At 47.3% G+C, this 19548-nt stretch overlaps 1 protein-coding gene across 4 annotated transcripts in view; it reads left to right on the top strand.

The window, feature by feature from the left end:
• The window catches only part of Spen (spen family transcriptional repressor), a 70448-nt gene that overhangs the window by 28033 nt on the left and 22867 nt on the right, over window positions 1-19548 (top strand). For all 4 annotated transcript variants that reach the window (XM_021160275.2, XM_021160274.2, XM_029475803.1 and 1 more), the window contains exons 4-5: window positions 15865-16025; window positions 16656-16856. In XM_021160275.2, coding sequence (XP_021015934.1) covers window positions 15865-16025; window positions 16656-16856 — 362 coding nt within the window. The remainder of the gene's footprint in view (window positions 1-15864; window positions 16026-16655; window positions 16857-19548) is intronic.

Genomic DNA, 19548 nt, shown 5'->3' with positions numbered 1-19548 from the left:
CCACCCACCCATCCACCCATCCACCCACCCATCCATCCATCCATCCATCCATCCATCCATCCATCCATCTATCCATCCATCCATCCATTCAGTTTTTAAGGTTTCTCTGTGTGGTCCTGACTATCCTGGAACTCTCTGAAGACTAAGCTGGCCCCAAAGGCTGAGATCCACCTGCCTCTAACCTTCCACATGCTGGAGTTAAAGGCCTGTAGCACCACTGCTGGGTCCAGAGCACTCTGTCTGTCTGTCTGTCTGTCTGTCTGTCTGTTCATGTGCCTGTGACTTGGCCATAGCTACTTCATGGGGTAAAGCAGGCGGAGTGAGACCAGCCTCGCTTCAGGGCTTCCAGCAGAACACTTTGAAATGCATTCAGTTTCTTGGGTGTTTGAAACCAGAATGTTTAGTATGTAATGTGACTGAGAGTTGAAATTCTCAAAATAGACCACGTGGTTTGGGTGTGTCTTCCCTAGATCCACACCCGAGTCTTCCTTAGACAGCTTTTGGCAGCTTCACTGCTTAGTGTGGTACTAGAAGCACAGACCAGCAGATCAAGCCTGTGGGGAACTGAGCCGCCAGGACCTTAAGTCTGGGCTGGATCATTAGGAGAGCGTTTGTCTGTCAGACATGTGTAAAGCTGGGGCTGGGTCCCCAGCACCCCAACCCGGGTGAGCAACTTGCTTGACGGGAGAGCGGTCTACTTTTTCTTGAAAGGAAAATGAAGAAAAAAATGTTTTGGTTGTTTTTAAATTGATACAGAGTTTTACTGTGTAGGTCAGGCTGGGCTCAAACGCAGAAAGACTGTCTGTCCCTCTTGAGTGCTGAGATTCAAGGCATGTGCCACCGCACCTGGCTAAACATGTAAAATTTAAAAGGTTACCTTTATTTTTGTGTTTGTGTGCGTGAGCACATGTATGTGCATGGCTTGAGGATGCCAGAAAGAACCTCAGATTCCATGGAGCTAGAGTTCCCGTGATTGTGAACTTTAAAAAACCACTTGTTAGTGTGTATATGGGAGTGGTGTTTGTAGGGCACGGTTTGTGTGGAGTCCAGAGGACACTGGCAGGGCGTGGATTGTATCCCTCCTCCCATTGAGCTTGTCAGCTTCAGAGCCAACTTTCTTTTGACATTAGTCATTTTGCTGTCCTGGAAATTTTTTTAAAGTTTTTTTCCCTAGAGTATTTATAGATATATTTATTTTAAATAAAAATGTTGAGCAAATTATATTAGAAGTTGTCTATGAATGGGCATGGTCTTGAATGATGCTGTAATCCCAGGACTTGTGGGGGGTGATCAGGTTTTCAAGGCCCTCCTCTGTTTACGTGGCACACTTGGGTCAGCCTAAGGAGACTCGAGACCCTGTCTGAAATGAAAAATAAAGTTGTCTGTGGTTCTGCTGAGCTCCTCTAACGCTGGACACTTTGAAACTTTGTCTTACCTGAATTTGGGGTAAAAAGTTTAAAAATATAATTACAATATTGAATACATTTTAGATTCACACACACACACACACACCCGCCCCCTGTTGTGGGGCCGGTGAAGACCTTGCTGTATCACTGAGATACACTTGAATGGTTGACAGTAGGCATGAAAAGGTGATGAAAACGATACTTTTAATGTAAAAACTGTCAGCATAATGTAACCCTAGTACTTTGGAGGTTGAGGCAAGTTAAGTACAAGGCCATCCTGGCCTATATAGTGAGATCCTGTCTCAAAAACCAACAGAAGCCAGTCGTGGTGGCACATGGTTTTAATCCCAGCACTCAGGACACAGAGGCAGCGGATCTGAGTTTGAGGTCAGCCTGGTCTACACAGCAAGTTCCAGGACAACTAGAGCTATACAGAAAAAGCCTGTCTCAAAAAACAAAACAAAACAAAACAAAAAAGACAAGACGACCCCGGTGTATAATCTCTTACTTACCTGTGAGAACGAAGCCTGCACATGGTTTTGTGAATATCTGCGTGTTCTGTACAGATCGCAGCCAGCTTTGTAGTAGATGTTTTAACCCTACCAGTTCACCGATTTACGTTGTCAGAGATGGCTTTATCTCCAGCTCAAATAGAAACACCTCCAAAGTTGCTGACACTTGTAGGGTTTGAAGGAGTGTGTGAGGGAGCCCTGGGGTTGGTCGGCACTTGACACCTTTGCTTTGCTTTTGTAAGTGTGCTTTGCTAGGGGTTAATTAGAATGAGTTTGCTTTGCGTGTGTAGAGTACACTCCTGCCACAGTGAACATGTCTGCCCTTCCGCGCCTTCCATCTTGTTTGAGGCATGGTCTCTTGTTCCCCACCGCTCCTGCCAGGCTAGCTGGCCTTAAGTGACGGCTCTCTTATGGAATGCAGATACATCCGTAGGTCTGTCTGATTCTAGAGATGGAAACTCAAGTCCAATGTCTCTCCAACCCTTGATCAGTTTTTTGGAGAGAGGCTCTTGGCAGTGCCCCACTTGCGTGTGTGAGGATATTAGGTGCGTGCCACCATGGTGGGCTTGGTAAGATCTTTCTAAAGTTAGGTAATGCTTTTGTTACGACATTTTCATTATAGTGTATATGAGTGTTTATTTTATTACCTGGTCATGTTTGCTATGATAATATATCATTTACTAGAAAGTCCCGCATGTGGGAACAGCTTCATAAGTATATTAAGAGTTTCTTTTTTATTTTCAAAGGTTTATTTATTTTATGTATGTGAGTACACTATAGCTGTCTTCATGCACACCAGAAGAGGGCATCAGATCCCATTACAGATGGTTGTGAGCTACCATGTGGTTGCTGGGAATTGAACTCAGGACCTTTGGAAGAGCAGTCAGTGCTCTTAACCACTGAGCCATCTCTCCAGTTCCAAGTAACCAAGTAAGAGTTTTTGGGTTTTTTGTTTGTTTGTTTTGTTTTTTTTTGTTTTTTGTTTGTTTGTTTGTTTTTTTGAGACAGGGTCTCTCTGTAGAGCCCTGGCTGTCCTGGAACTCACTTTGTAGACCAGCCTGGCCTCGAACTCAGAAATCTGCCTGCCTCTGCCGCCTCCCGAGTGCTGGGATTAAAGGTGTGCGCCACCATATCCGGCATGTAAGAGTTTCTTGCTGAGTGTGATGGCACACACCTTTAGTCCCAACCCACAGGGGGCAGAGGCAGGCTTGCCTGTTCTACATAGTGAGACCCTGTGTCCTAAATAAAGAAATAAGTCAGCTTAAGATGAATTGCTTCAATTGAAACATTATTTTTTTCCATTTGAGTGTTATGGAGAAAGTTGCTATAGTCTTGTCAGTTGCAAAAAGAAATACACACATGTGAATTTGTGATAGTCAGCAATTAGGTTTATATTGCTTTTTTTGGACTAACAAATGAAATATATATATTTTGGGGCCCTTAGGAAGATTTCAAGTAGAGGTTTAGAGATTTCTTTTTTACTTAAAGCAGCCAATGTCAAAAATTAAAGATAGAGGGTTGTTTTGTTTTGAGGAGGGGCTATTGGGTATGGGACCTAGGCCCTTTGGCCTGCTCTCCACTAAGCCCCGCCCTCTAGCTGTACATACTCTTAAGAGGGATGCCTCTTAGGTAAGCCCAAGTGCGGGGCTGCGTTGCCATACATGAATTACTTGAGCCTCTCCAGGGTTCAGAAAACAGCATCAAAGAAAATGTGCTGAGCAAAACTATAATCATGACTGTGGGCCTTTCTAGCCATTAGGTGACGTTTCTAGTTTGTAATTCCCTACTGTTGATGGTGGAATCCAGTAAAAGTCCGTTAATGGTATTATCCGCCAGGGTTTCCGCTTCCTTGAAGTGTGGTATCCAGATTTTCCTGGAAGTTATCTTCAGAACCGGGAGTCAGTGGCCAGACCCGAGGGACAGCAACTCCTCACCTCCCGCCCCACACCCAGAGTGTTCGTGCATACTCCGCTTCACGCAGTGTAGGGCTGTTGAAAGGTGGAGTGTGTTTAGTAGAGTGTTCTGGTGAGGATGGACGGACAAATACTGCAGGTTTTCCCTTCCCTTCCATGGCAACCTGCAGGGGTCACTGTGTGGCCTTATTTAGCAGATGTTCTGTTTTGGCCACTGCAGGCCTTGCTTGCCACACAACCTTGTGTCTTAAGGCTGTGGGGCATGGCCGGGCTGGGAGTGGTGTGAGTTAAGGCAGGAAAGATGGGAGCCCAGTTCCAGCTGCCATGAGCCAGGAGTGGGTGCGTTTCCTAGCTGGTTTCCCAGAAACGATGTCAAGTCTAGAATTTTAGTAACGCTAAAAAGAAGCGTGCGCGCATCTGTCTGCATCTGTCTGTCTTCTGGTGGTTTTCTGGCCAGAAGAATAGGTCTTCAGTTTGGGGCTTAGATGCTGAGCTTACTCGGGTTTGCTCTGCCCCTGGAGAAAAGAACCTGGAGTCTGTGGCTGAGTTTTGTTTGAGAAGCTAGGAACTGTGTGTTTGTATCTTGAACCAGCCTGAACTGGAATTATCCGGTTTGAGTTGGCTGTTTGCCACCTCCTGAAAGCTTCCTTGTTTTGCCAGCCTTTGCCTTGTTTGTGGCATTGCTGGGTGCAGTGGGCAGAAACTGCTGCTGGGACTGTCTGGCCTGGTAGAGTGGGTGTGCTCGTGGGGGCGGTGTCCACCAAGCCCAGAGGCGGGGCCACTGGCTGGCTGCTGTCATAAGTCCTCTTGTCCCGTCCCGTCCCCCGCCTGCTGTAGTCCACTGTCCTCCTGTCTCTGCCTTCTCCAGCGAGCAGGTGACGAGAGCCTTGCCAGGCTCTCTGTTCTTCTTTCCCTTGGACTGTGCCAGGGTTGGTTTTGGTTAGTTTGAAAGTACTTAAAACAGGTTATGGTAAAATCTGTGCTTGATGGAGTGTGGATTTTAACTTTGATGAAATGTTTGTTTGTTTGTTTTCGAAGCAGGGTCTCACTGTGTAGCCCTGGTTGCTTTGGAATTTACTATGTAGACCAGGCTGACCTTCGAACTCAGAGATGTGCCTTTCTCTCCCTCCAGGTGCTGGGATTAAAGGTGCTGCCCTGTCTCCTTTGTTCTGTTTTTGATACAAGTTTCTCAAGTAGCCCGGCTGGCTTCCACTTTCTGGAGGTTCTAGAAATTCTGACTGGCAACGCATCCTCACTCCTGAGCGTTGGCCTGTAGGAGTGAGAGCCCTGGCTTTCGGCTTTTTATGTAGTAATTCCTTGCCATTTTTTCTCTCTTTTTAAAAATAATTTATTTTTACTTTGTGTGAATTAGTGTTTTGCTTGCATGTATGTCTGTGTGTGAGGGTGTCAGATCTTGGAGTTACACTTGAGAGCTGCCATGCTGGATCTTGAACCCGGGTCCTCTTGAAAAACAGTCTGTGCTCTTTACCTATGAGTCCTCTCACCGGCTCTCACTTTTCTCTCACTCTCTCTTTTAAAATATTATTTTTATTTAACATATATGACTATATTGTAGCTGTCTTCAGACACTCCAGAAGAGGACATCAGATCCTATTACAGATGGTTGTGGGTGCTGGGAATTGAACTCAGGACCTCTGGAAGAGCAGTCAGTGTTCTTAACCACTGAGCCAGCTCTCCAGCCCAACTTTTCCTTTTTTAAATGATGGGAATGGGAGCTAAGATTTAATCCCCCCCCCCCCCGAGCAGGAGTCTATTACCAATCAGTATAGGTGCCCCCATTCCCTGACAGAATCTCACTGCATATCTTGGGCCTGCCTGAATTTGTGGGTGCATGCGTGAGCGTGTATTCATGTTTGCTTAGAGGCTAGAAGAGGCCTTGGGACTCCTGGAACAGGAGCTAGTGTTTGGGGTTGTTAGCATGATTGCTGCCTTACATCAGTCCTGGGGTATGAACTGCGGTCCTCAAGGTAGGGCCGCTAACCACTGGGCACCTCGCCAGGCTCCTGCCTCACTCTGGGCCACCACAGCTGGCTACACTCACTGCTGGTGGGGAAAGGAAGGGTAACGTGAAGGGTTTTAAAGTGCCCACTAAGGTCTGCAGCAGAGGTTCCTACTGTGCGTCTGTGACCGCAGTGGCGTGGGCTGGGCTGCTGCAGATCACCGTTCCTACATCAAACCCCAGGCCTCCTGGGGTCTTCTTGATTCTCAGCAGGGACAGCTGCTTTTGAATGTGCCCTGTCACAGTGCCACAGCCGTTGTGCATTATGGCTTTGTGTCTTTGGTGAAAATTCTAAAGAAATGGTCGCATTTAGAGGGAACAGCTTTAGGCCGAGGTTTCTCAATAATAAGCCAGTGTCCCCAAGTTGTAAAGCTAAGCTCTCTCTGGGTAGCTGAGTGCCTTTCAGACCTCTTGGGCCTGAGGATATGTCCAAAGAATGTTCTGAAGTAGGCACGAGCGGGCTTCTCTCGTGTCCTGGACAGGATGGAGAGTTAGCTGTAAAGTTAAATTTGGGAAGGGCAAAACCTCAAAGTATCTTGGCCTAGGCATTGACACAGGCTGCCTCAGGTGTACCCAGTTAGGATTTCGTTTGAAATGAAATAGCCTACGTTTTTGCTGGGTATTGTGGCTGGCACCTGGGTTGTTGTACTCAAGGGCCTAAGGAAGGAGGCTCTCACTCAAGCCTGAGCTGCAGAGCGACATCTGGATTTTCTTGTTTGTTTTTTTAAAAAAAGGTGGGTCATGGTAAACAGCACCAAAGAGGCAGAGGCAGGTGGATGGATTTCTATGAGTTCGAGGCCAGCCAGTATTACATAGTAAGACTCAGTGGTCTGAATGAGAATGGTCCCCAAGTAGGCTCATGTACTTGAATGCTTAGTCCCCAGTTGGTAGAACAGTTTGGGAAGGATTAGGAGGTGTGACCTTGTTGGATAAGGTGGCCCACTCGGGGTGGACCTTGAGGTTTCAAGAACCCACGGCAGACCCAGCCCTGTTCTCTCTGAGGATGAGGATGTGAGCTCGCAGCTACTGCTGCAGTGCCATGCATGCTTGCCTGCTGCCATGCTTCCCACCATGTTCTTGGACTCACTCACCCTCTGAAGCCGTAAATAAGCAAGCCCCCAGTTAAATGCTTCCTTTCATAAGCTGCCTTGGTCATGATGCTTCATCTTAGCAATAGAAAAATAGCTAAGACAGATCTTGGTGCAAAACAAAACAAAACAAAACACACCTCCCCAAACCCTTCCAGCGTTCTGTTTGATCCGTGGGCTGCCTTGGTTCAGGCATTCCTAAGCATTTTAGTTGGTGGTAATTACTTCACGGTTGAGAATAAGCACTATGACGTCATTGTCACCAAGGATTTTCTCATCTGTCTCCTGACTGTCCAGTCCAAAGGAAACTAACTCCCAGTTCCCCAAACTCAAAGGCAGCCCACGTGCCCAGAAATATGAGGGTCCAGGCTGACCTGGACTATGAGAGGATTTCTGGTGGTGGATAAAAGCCAGCGTTTGCTCGGGAATCTCTGTAGCCACTTCTCACCTACCAGGAGTCATTTTCCTTCCCTCTGGCAGAAGGGACATGGCACTCCAATTAACACGGACCTGTGTTGCCCATCAGCATAGCAAGATTTGCGTCGATCCCCAGGCTCCCTCAGTCCTTGCTTACAAGTGCTTCCTATGCATGGCAGCCCCCTGCCTCTGTGCTCCCTCCCAGTTACTCACCCAGCTATTCCCAGCTGCTGTTGTTCTCACTCCAGTCTCTCAGTCTCCATCCCTGCTGGTCTCCCCTTTCTCACAGATGGCCGAGTTCAGTCTACTTTTCCCCACTCGGCTCTGCACTCTTTCAGATGCCTCTGGCTGTTCTCTCTCTCACATCTACCCTAAGAACCTAACCACAACCGGGAGCCGCCCTGTGGGCAGTTTCTCCACTGCGTCCCGGCAGACCCATCTGATGCACTGACCACCCTGCATCCTTCGGGTGTTCTGAGTGCTGCTGTGTGAGGATGGCGGCGGCTGCTGCTGCTGCTGCTGCTGCTGCTGCTGCTGCTGCTGCTGCTGCTCCTCCTCCTCCTCCTCCTGCTCCTCCTCCTCCTCCTCTTCTTCTTCTTCTTCTTCTTCTTCTTCTTCTTCTTCTTCTTCTTCTTCTTCGGGCAGACTTGCTTTGACTGTGGAGAGAGCATTTGTGCTTGATGCTTTTTGTAACTTTAATTTTTTATTTTTATTTTTTAGACAGAGTCTTTCGGTGTAGCTCAGGCTGCCCTCACAATCCTCTTGCCGTAGCTTTCTAAGTGCTTGGATTCTAGGTGTGTCTCACCTTAGTGGGCTGTATTGGGGTCTTTTGCTTTGAAGGTTACCAGAGAGGGAGCTTTTCTGAAGAACGCAGGGCCTCGTGCAGGCCAGGCAGGTGCTGGGTATGCTCTGTGCCTCCAGCCTGCCTTCTGACTCTCAAGAGGGATTGCAACTCTTTTTGTTTGTCCTCTTTGGAATTTAAACTGAAAATACTCCAGGGTCAAGGTTGTTTGTTTCCCAAAACTGAGACAGTGCTCTTAACCACTGAGCCATCCCTCCAGCCCCATTTGTTGTTTTTTGAGACAGGGCTCTGTGTAGCCCTGGCTGTCCTGGAGCTCACTCTGTAGACCAGGCTGGCCTCGAACTCAGAGCTCCACTGTCTCCCGCCTCCCAAGTGCTGGGATTAAAGGCGTGCGCCATCACAGCCCCGCTGTGCCTTTCATTCAGCTCATTTCACCTAGCATACCTTCAAGGCGCACTCACCGTGTTCTGTATCACCCCTTTGTAAAGCTGAACAATCCGTGATCATTGTTGTTAGGTTGGGACCGAGCTTGCTGTGATCACTCTGGTCTCAAGCTTGCAATAATTCTTTTGCCTCAACCTCCCCAGTGTTGGAACGTTACAGCTGTGCCCAGTTATAAAGATACCTGTGTTGTGTGCCTGATTCCTCCAGGCCCCCTGCTTCCTTCCTTTGATTTTATTTCAGCAGATCTGATAGGGAGGCTAAAACATGCATGGCTTAGTGCTCTCATGTCCCTCGCATGCAGCAGTGCCGAGCTCAGCAGCAGGCTCAGGAGGGCCTCGCACTTCATCTTAGTGTCTTGTGTTGCTGGAGGTTAAGACCCAGGTCTTAACTGTTCTTCACTGCTGAGCGGCACTGTACTCAGCTTTAGGTTTTAGTCTCTTGCTTATTACCCAGCTCTCTGTGATGAACTATTTCTATATTTTACATAACTTCCAAAGATAATCATAAGCGTAAAAAAAACCAGCTGCAGCTGTCGCTGCGTTCTGAAGAATGAAGTCATGGTTACCCTTTTGTGAGAGCTAAGTGCACACTTTTAAACAGCACTTTCTGCTAAAATAAGTTACTCGGAGTCTTTGGGCTGGGGATGCAGTTCAGGGTCTAGTACCTGCCCAGTGTGTGGGAGGCCCTGGGGTCTGTCCCCAGCACCTGGCACAGCACAAACCCTTCACCCTGGGGTAGAGGGTTACTGTTTGCCTGTGTAGCAGGAATTACTACATGGAGCTGCTTGGTTTGGTCTCACATACAGCTTTGCGCTTCTGTGAGTTCCTCTGACTTCCTCCCCATTCTGTCTTGGGTGGCCGTTATATCTGATTTTCCTCAGTAAAGTCTGGAATGTCATTTCCATCCCTCAGGCCACCTCTGCTCTAACTTTGCTGAGTCACAGCTGGCTCAGGGCTAAGGTCATGCTAAAGAAACTTGGAAGACGGGAAGACAGCATGTGAGACCCCTAGAGACTTCCATTCTTAAGAAACAAAGGGAACTCTTCTTACTGTGTGGGATGCCTGGGGAAAGTAAACTAGAGCGTACGCTCCCTTGCAGACATTTGAAGGGCCCAGGTCTGTGGCAGGAAGTGTTTCACATCAGCTGACCCGTGCCGTCCGTCTCCAGGACCTTCCCACATTTGCAAACTGAAATACTTTTAAAAAAATGTTACATTTGTTTATTTTATTTTATTTTATTTTATTTTATTTTATTTTATTTTATTTTATTTTATGTGTATGGGTATTTTGCCTGCTTATGCTTGCACACCGTGTGTGCCTGATACTCAGAGAGGTCAGAAGAAAGCACTGGATTCCCGGGAACTAATTTATGGATGGGTGTGGGCCATTATGTGGATATCTGGAATTGAACCCAGGTCCTCATCAAGAGCAAGTGTTATTAACTGCCGAGCTGCCTCCCCAGCCCTCCGAGCTGAAATGGAAAGGTAGTATCTACTGCCGACGGTTTCTGGGCTGGGACGGTGACACAGTCCGTAAGCTTGCCTTGTAAGCACGCAGATCTCAGCTTTGGATCCAAACATCCATGGCACATGTGCAGGCAGGAGCTCTAGGGCGCGCTGGCCAGCCACTCTAGCAGAATCCGCCAGCTCCTAGCTGCAGTGGGACCTGCCTCAAAAAATAAGGTGGAGAGAAATTTCGAAAAGCACACCATGCCACTCCCATGCGTGTGGGTCCATGTGACTGTGTGTGCACACACTGGTTCTCTGCCTAGGACTTTGACTACTCTCAGTGTCTAGTATGGGACCATGTGTCCTCTAGGTTCCTCACATCATAGATTGTGTCAGGCCGAATTTACTCCCTCCTTAAGGCTCAACAATAGCAGTAGTACTGTGTGTGCCCATGCAACTGTCTCACACTTGATTTTAAGTGCTGCGTGTGGGTACATGGATGCCCATGAGTCTCTTGTCCAGATTTTCTGGTGCATGCGCACAGTGGAAATGTTGGGTTATACAGTGTTAAATTTGGGGGGACATGCTATACACTTCTCCCAGTGACGGTGCTATTTCACCTGCCCCAGCACCTGCACAAACGGCCCCAGATTCTCTACATTGTGATTGCTGGAGACAGAACAACGTAGCCCAAGCTAGCCCTAAACTCTCCACATTCCCGTCTCAGCCTTCTAAGTGTTGGGCCTACACCTGTAGTAGCTCGTGGTTGAGGCTGGAGAAATGCTGCAAGTTTAAGACCAGTATGGCCTACAGAAAGAGAAGTAATCCGTCACATGGGTTTTGCTGTCCTTTGTTGTTTTTGGAGACAGGTCGCCCATCCTCCGCTGGCTTGATTTCCGACTGGGTGTGATCAGTGCTGTTTAGGGCTTTCCGTGTTCTTAGTGTTCGTTAGTTCCAGTCCTTTGAGGGTTTTGGGATCCCTCCCCTGATTGTTTGAATTGTATCGAAAATATCTCGTTCACGAGCTGTATTAGTCGGGTTCTCTAGAGTGACAGGGTTCACAATGAATCTGTACACAGCAAGGGACTTTATTAGAGTGACTTCCAGGCTGCTGATTCAGTAATGGCTGCTTGAGAAGGAAAAGTCCCAAGAATCCAGCAGTTTGTCAGTCCGCAAGGCTGGAGCCTTCGCTGGTCTTCAGCAGACGCTAGAATCCTGAGGAAGTGGGTAGGCTGTGGTGCCAGTGAAGGAATGGACTTGTTGGCCAGGCAAGAGCAAGATGGCAGAGAGCACAGGTTTCCGTCTTCTGTGTCCTTCCTTCCATAGGCTTCCAGCAGAAGGAGCAGCCCAGGTTAAAGTGTGACTTCCTGCCGCAGGAGCTACGTTAAATAAGGATCTCCTGCTTAAGATTAAATCCTATCATAATTAAGCAAAAATCTCCCCATTTTTGGATTTTAGTTAATTTCAGTGTAGGCAAGTTGACAGCCAAGAACAGTCATCAGCAGGGCTGAAAAGAAGACAAGTGGTTCAGCGGCAGGAGGGCGAGCTGGCCCTGCAGAACACTCAGGCTCAGTTCCGAGCACCCAAACTGCACAGCTCGCAGCTTCCTGGAGCCTCACGAGATCTGACATTTTCTTCTGGCTATCTCAGGCTCCTACACACACGCAGCATAAATGTGTGCTTGTGCCACACACACAAACACATGTGCACACACATAAATAGAAATAAGAATAATATTTGAAATGTTACTCATTAAACAAAATAATCCAGTAACTTGGATATACAATGTAGGTACTAAGTTTTATTTACCTTTCTAAAGTATGTTCTTTGTGTGCCTGCTTACATGTGAAACCCAGAGGACAGCCTGTGATCCTTCCTTCTTTTCTTCCACCATGTGTTGTATCAAGCTGGCAGCAAGTGCCTCTACCCACAGTGCCACCTTACTGACTGTCACTATTGAGCTTTGAGGGCTGGGTATGGTGACACGAGCCTTGAATCTTAGCACTCAGGAGGAGGCAGAGATAGATGGGTCTCGGAGTTGTTCCAGGACAACCAGGGCTACACAGAGAAACTATTTTTTTTTTTTAAAGTAATTATTGTTGTTGTTGATGTACTTTGGGGAGGAAAAACATCCGGGGCCTTAAGTCTTTGGCTTGAATGGAAAAAAAAAAGCTTACTACAGAGTCCATATTAAAATGATTGGACTGGTTTCCATTCATGTCAACCCTATTAGCAGTGCTATTTATTTTGCTCATTGTTTCAAAATGATAAAATAATTTTATCTGCACGCTGCATGTGGTGGTACACAGGTTGGTGTTGGGGACAGAGAAAGGTGGATTTCTTGAGTTGGAGGCCAGCCTGGTCTACAAAGTGAGTTCCAGGACAGCCTGGGCTACACAGAGAAACCCTGTCTGGAAAACCCACAAACCATCTGCAGCGTTTCTTGGCCTTGCTATCAATAGAAGGAGAAACCGTGCATTTTCTTTTTCTGGTTTGCTGTGATCAGCTGACGCCAGCATAGTTTGAGGCCCAGCTTTCCCTTCAGTCTAGAATTAGAAGTTGACCTGGAGGAAGAATGACTTCATCTGAGAATGTCTTCGTCTGTGCCCACACTGGCATGTTTGTGTGCACAGTCCACACACACATACATTCCATACAAAAAAGTGTAATAAGACAGTATACCTTGCCCTTAACTAGAGACTCTGATGTGGAGAGATGGTTAGTGCTGTTGGGTCGGAAGGTTCTGAGAAGGAACAACTAGGAAGATTGGTGGCCCACGGGGATTTCCCAGGAGTGGTCCTTAGTCACACGAAGAGTTTGAAGCCTACGTGGATTATGTAAGTCCTGTCTCAAAAAAGCAAAATTGTTGAGTTTAATACTGTATATCTGTATCTCCAGTACTCTAGCTTGCAGGGAGTTAGTGAATTATAGTCAGTCCTGTACTGTGTGAAGAAACCCTGTCTCAAAAAAGAGAGGGGGAGTTTCTCTTGTGCAGTGATGCGTTTTGTAATAGCGACAACTCTTCTGTGTCTGAGGGGAGCATCGAGGACTGCAGTCACGATTTGAAGTGTCTGATGAAAAGGTGCACTCCCCACTCTCCCTCCTGATTCTAGCTCATGAGTTAGGTAGGAGAAAGAAGTGATTGGTTTTCCGAAGAGAAGTCTTTTAAAAGCATTGATTCAGAGGTGGGTACCGTGGCATGTGCCATCCTGACCTACAGAGTGCGTTCCAGGGCACGGCTAAGGAGAGAGGCTCTGGCTTTAAAAACAGGTGATGGCGGTGAAGGCCTTTAGTCCCTGCACTTGAGAGCAGAGGCAGGAGGATCTCTGTAAGTTTAAGGTCAGCCTGGTCTACAGTGTGAGTTCCAGGACATCCAGGGCTGCACAGAGAAACCCTGCTTCAACAAAACAAACGCAATTATTGCTTCAGATTCTATCTCATTCCCCGTCTCAACAATGCAAACAGACAGACAGACAGACAGACAAACTGGAAGACAAGGCAGCTTGGTAAGTAAAGGAGCTTGTGGCCAAGCCTAATGGCCTGAGTGGGTCCCAGCGCCTCCAGGGAGAAGCTGCCCTCTGACCGCCATACGCACAGCCAGCCTTGAGACAGAACAGAAGCAGTCACTGCCAGGCTTCCTATAATGTTCACGCTTAAGCTTTCCATCTTAAAAGAAAAGAAACCTTTTCAAGGCCATCAGGAAGAAAAACGTTACTTCGTTATATAAGTAAGCAGTATCTTCAATAGGAAACTGTTGTCATGGAAACTCACATTAACTAAGATCCTAGCTTTTTAACTAATGATGCCTTTATCGGTAAAAATATAAGTTCATCGAGCAACACAAGTCACCACAGGGTGACCACAATATTGAATACACTACACGATGTCATCTGAAATGCCATCTGATCCCAAAGTAACTATTGAGGGAAACATTCTCATCCCAGTGTTATGTATATAACCTAAATTCTTTAGCAGTGAAGGGATACGCAAACCCCAAGTGTAGTCTGCGCAGATCATGGACACTGCTAGGTCTAGGCAGATCTACATAGCAAGATGCTCTCTTAGACAGAAGCAGCCACTAAACATGGATTGGGCTTTGGAAATGAGCAGGCAACCACAGGTTACACACCAGGTCACATTAAAGACAGTGTGGGGGAGGGGTCGACGGGATGGTTCAGTAGGTACCTGACACCCTGAATCCGCACCTGAGAACCCTGTGGCAGAAGGAAAGGACCAGGCCTGTCGAGCTGCCCTCTGCTTCCACAGGCACGGACCATGCATGGCATGTGCATTCAGAAGGCAGAAGCAGGTGGATCTACATTAATGCCCGCTTCCAGACTAGCCAAGGCCGCACAGTGAGAAACCAGCTTGGACAGAACAAAAACCAACACACAGACCCTAAGCAGATACTACCTGTCTGGTGTAGTGACTCGAGAGGGGGTGAATTCCAGTGGAGGCTTGCCAGTGAGTGCCAAGCCAGCGGCAGCCTCAGCCAGAGACCCTGCTGTTCATCTCCATGCCACTCCAGGAGCGAGAGGCCCGCTTCACCACCCCTGGCTTTCTTATTGAGCTTAAGAAAATATACCCTGGACTGGAGAGGTGGCTCAGCGGTTAAGAACACCAACTGCTCTTCCAGAGGTCCTGAGTTCAATTCCCAGCAAGCACATGGTGGCTCGCAACCATCTGTAATGGGATCTGATGCCTTCTTCTGGTGTGTCTGAAGACAGCTACAGCGAATGGGATTGGAACAAGAGCTGGGGAGTTGGCTCAGCAGTTAAGAGCACTGGCTGTTCTTCCGGAGGTCCTGAGTTCAAATCCCAGAAACCATTCAGTGGCTCACAACCATCTGTAATGAGATTGGATGCCCTCTTCTGGTGTGTCTGAAAACAGCTACAGTGTATTTACGTATAATAAATAAATCTTTAAAAAAAAAAACAAAAATTCCACTTTATTAAGTGTCACTTCCCCCTTTACCCACTGAGAAGGCTCAAGTAAGTTGGTGCACTTGATCCTCAGTCACTCAAGTGTCTAGAAGGAAAGTGATGGGCACACTTGTGCTGGAGACTGTCCTTTTTAAGGACAGACAGTGAGTACTCTTACCAGTGCCATCCCTAGCTTGAAATTCAAACTTGAAATGTACCAAAATCTGAAGTTCTGGGGCCAGCATGACATCACATGTGGAAAAGTTTGTGCTGTGACGTTTGTTTCATGCATAAAATTCTTAAAAGTCCTGTATGCTGTCGTCTTGAGGCTGTGTGTAGCATCTGCTTGAAAGGTGAACGCTGTGTTTGCCTTGAGTCACGTATCTGTAACAGTCGCAAGAGCTTAAGTGACTGTCCAAGGTGTGCGGTGCCCCTGAACCAGTGTTCAGGCTCTTATCTCCAGAGCCGACTCAGTTGTCCCATCACAGTTGTCACTGTTGATATTCTAAGGGAACCACATACAGGGATGTGTTTCTTTGCTTTTTTGAGGTAAGGTCTTGCTGTGTAGCCCAGGCTAGTCTGGAACTCTCAAATCTTGCCACCGCCTCTAGGACGTAGGGTGACAGATACAGTGACCTGAGAGGGTCGTCGAAGCTGCAGTTGCCTTTTGGTGCCCTTGTTGGTGAAAGAAGGTTAGCTTTTCTTTCCATACTCAGCCAGTGTGAGCTGCTCTCTGCTCCTCTCCGAGGACCGAGTGTGGACTCCAGAAACATTGGCCTCAGCGTGGCCCCATTAGCTTAGTTGTTGCCATTTTTCATTGTTCACGTTTCTCCTTCTGTTTGTCATTACTAAGGTCTGTGTCCCCCGTTGTGTGTTTGCTGTTCTGATTGCAGTAGTGACTCCAGCAGCACGGCCAGTGACGACTCTCCGGCCCGCTCTGTTCAGTCGGCTGCAGTCCCCGCACCCACTTCCCAGTTGCTTTCGTCCCTTGAAAAAGATGAGCCCCGGAAAAGTTTTGGGATCAAAGTTCAGAATCTTCCAGTACGCTCTACAGGTAAGTTTTATATGAGTGCAGTTTCCTCTCAGCTGAGGGAGATGGCTGCATTCACAGAGGAGCTAGAGTGGGCGGGGCAGTTTAAGTCCTGCCTCTGTGGCTCATTAGCATTTGATGCCACAAACAAAAAGCAGGTGAGTATAAAAAACTGTACAGGGCTTATTTGCTAAGCATTGAGAGCAAGCTCATCAGCAGGAGAAGGGAGAAGAGGGAAGTCATGCCGTGAGGGAAGCAGGCAGGGTCAGCGTGGGACATCCTCAGGCAGTCAGTGGTCATCATGGGAACGATCCTCAGGCGGTCAGCTGGCCACGGTAAGGAAGCAAGGCTCAGGGCCAGCAGGCTTAGGATCCGCATTGTATGCAGCAAGATAGAAAGACAGAAGCAGCAATTGGGCTTTGGAGTTGAAGCTCAGAATAGCAGGCACAGGAACTGTAGTGTTTTATTTATGGGCAACACACATGCACACACACACACACACACACACATACACACTCACACACGTACATGAATATCACAGATACAGGCAGAGCATGGTTTGCTTTTGAAGTAAATACTTTTCTAGATTAAATATTCTGGTTTGGGGGAAGCAGGTAACATGAGAAGATGTGCTTGTCTTGTTTGACTCTGTAGACACAAGCCTTAAAGACGGCCTTTTCCATGAGTTTAAGAAGTTTGGCAAGGTGACGTCGGTGCAGATCCACGGGGCCTCCGAGGAGAGGTACGGCCTGGTGTTCTTCCGGCAGCAAGAGGACCAAGAAAAAGCGCTGACCGCATCCAAGGGGAAGCTCTTCTTCGGCATGCAGATCGAGGTGACTGCATGGGTAGGACCAGGTGAGACCGCAGAGTTGGCTTTCATTCAGAGCAGCTTGCCGCCCACGTCGGTTTGTGAGTGGTGCTTAGGGCTTGGCACTGTCTGCTTTCATTTCTTCATTTACTGGCCCAGTGTCTTAGTCTTTAAAGGGTAGCAGCGCTCGTCGGTCGCTGGGTGGGGTGCTGGGAGAAACCCGTACCTTTCAGAATCTGATTGCAGCTCAGGCCACATGGGGACTCAGCCTTCCCTCAAGGATGGGAGTGATTGACATGTAAGAGTGAGACCAGAATTAGCCTGCATGTTAATATCATTTGAGGGAGTCATTTGCATTTTGTCCAGCATAAATTAAATCTGCTATTTTAGGTGACTATTACAGATTTTGGGTTATCTCATTACTGGATCAGAGCCTGGACCCTGGAGGCAGCCTTAAGCTAGGCTCAGCCATCATCCCCGGAACCTGAGTTAGTGTGAACGTGAACAGCCAAGGGTGCTTAGTGTGAGAGCCCCCATCACTACTCTCGCAGAGACACTGGGGTTGATTCTCAGTACCCACATGAGGCAGCTCCCAACATCTGCGTCCTCTTCTGGTCTCTGGGCACCACATACACACGGCACACATTCACACACATAAATGGTGAAAACTTTAAAAAGAAGTGAAAAGCAGAGAAGGGAGACAGCACAGTATTCAGTGACTGCATCAAGGAGACCACGAATACCCCAACACCCCAGTCTTTCTTCAGGGTGGTGACATGAGATTAGTGTTTAATTAGAGGATAGAAGGTGCATATTGTTACTATAGTCATTGGTGGCGAAAGTGACGTAAGTGACAAAGGGCATGCTCTGGCTCGCAGTTCTGCTGTGCATCTCGGGGTCGGAAGAGGCAGTCGGGAGCTGCTCATGTGTATCAGCGCCTGAATGCAGTTGCCACCCACATTTAGGGTCACCTTCCTACCTCTGTTTCCCTACTCTAGAAAGTCGTCACCACACATCCACATAGTTCCATGATAGTTCTAAGGTCCTCTCAAATGACAGTCAGATGAGACATCATACCAGAATCCAGAGGACATTCTTTGTCTCATTACCCACTGAGTTGTAAGTGTGCTGCCCCAAATCATACTCAGCTAAGAACAGCTCACGAGCTCTTTATTGTTTTGTTTTCTTGAGACAGAGTCTCACTGTGTAGCACAGGCTAGTCTAGAACTCACTGTGTAGTCCAGAATTCCCTTGAACTTAGGGTAGTCCTCCTGCCTCAGCCTCTGGAGTGCTAGGTTACAAGTGAGCGTCACCACAGGTATCAGGGGTTCTCCTTGGATTGCTGCGGACATTATACAGCTCTTGAGAAGTCCTCAGTGTGTACCTAACTGTGTAGGTCTGAAGCGATCATCAGTCAGCTGTTGACTAATGAAGCTATAACTCGGGGGCATCTGTGTAAGATGGCCATCTTTAAGCTTGTGAGGATAGTTTAAGATGGATTAGTGTAGAAGGCCTTCTAATCTTAGTGTGTAGCGTTCAAAAACAGTTGGGTTATTACTTAAAGCTTATTACTTATTATTATTTAAAGCAGGCCAACCTCAAAGTCAACATCTGTTGCTTACAGTTCCCAAATGCTGGGGTTAGAGATGGGGGCCACCATGCTCAGTTTATCTTTTGTTTGTTAAAGACAGGGAGGGTTTCATGAAGCCCAGGCTAGCCTTGAATCTGCTTTGTAGCAAAGACTAGCTTCAGACTCCTGTTCCTCTGCCTCCACCTGCTGGGGTTACAGAAGTGTGTCTCCCATGCCTGGCTTCATTGCGTGTATGCGTGCATGCATGCGTATGTATGTTAGTGTTAGGATTGAGCTCAGAGTTTTGTGCATGCTACACAGTGCTCTACTTCTGAGCTATATCATCAGCTTGTCTGCATATCTTATTTTTTGTTTTGTTTTTTGAAGACAGGGTTTCTCTGTCTTCAGAGATCCACCTCCCTCTGCCTCCCGAGCTGGGGTTGCAGGCATGCGCCATCACGTCTAACTTTCTGAAACCTTTCGTTGTGTTGGGTTTGTTTTCCATTTTCATAAGTAGAGAACATGTAGTGCTGAGCTGTAACTGTTAAAGCCTTGAGTGCCAGTGTCTGCATTAATAAGGGGAGCTCTAACAAAGCTGGGATTACGTTAGATGTGGGAGCAAGGCTTTTCATTATAAAACAAAACGGAAAGAAACCTTACACAAGTTGTTAGGGACCTCATAACACCAAAGAGAGAACCCATGCATATCACTTGAGTCACTTTCTACACAGTTACTCTTACAGCTGAAAGTCTTTGTAAATTAATTATTTCAGGATCATATTTGCATGGGTCTTGTGCCTGCATATATGTCTGTATACCTGTATGTGCCTGGTAGTCATGGAAAGTCAAGGTGTTGGATCCTTTGGAACTGGGTGCTGGGAATTGAACCTGGGTCCTTTGCAAGAGCAGCCAGTGCCTGACTATCCCCCAGAAGTCTTTAGACATTTGAATTCCTACATTAATGAAGTGTACATGAAATGTATCATTAAAATCTTGAAAGTGAATGAAACTAGCCAATGAATTGGAGCTGTGTGTGTAGATTATAGAGTGTGTTTAGATTATAGAGTGTGTGTAGATTAGAGAGTGTGTGTAGGTTATAGAGTGTGTGTAGATTATAGAGTGTGTGTAGATTAGAGAGTGTGTGTAGATTAGAGAGTGTGTGTAGATTA

Source organism: Mus caroli, chromosome 4, assembly GCF_900094665.2.
Source record: "Mus caroli chromosome 4, CAROLI_EIJ_v1.1, whole genome shotgun sequence".
In the NCBI taxonomy this organism is placed as follows: domain Eukaryota; kingdom Metazoa; phylum Chordata; class Mammalia; order Rodentia; family Muridae; genus Mus; species Mus caroli.
The sequence above is the reverse complement of the archived record's forward strand: the minus strand, read 5'-3'. Positions and strand labels throughout refer to the sequence as shown.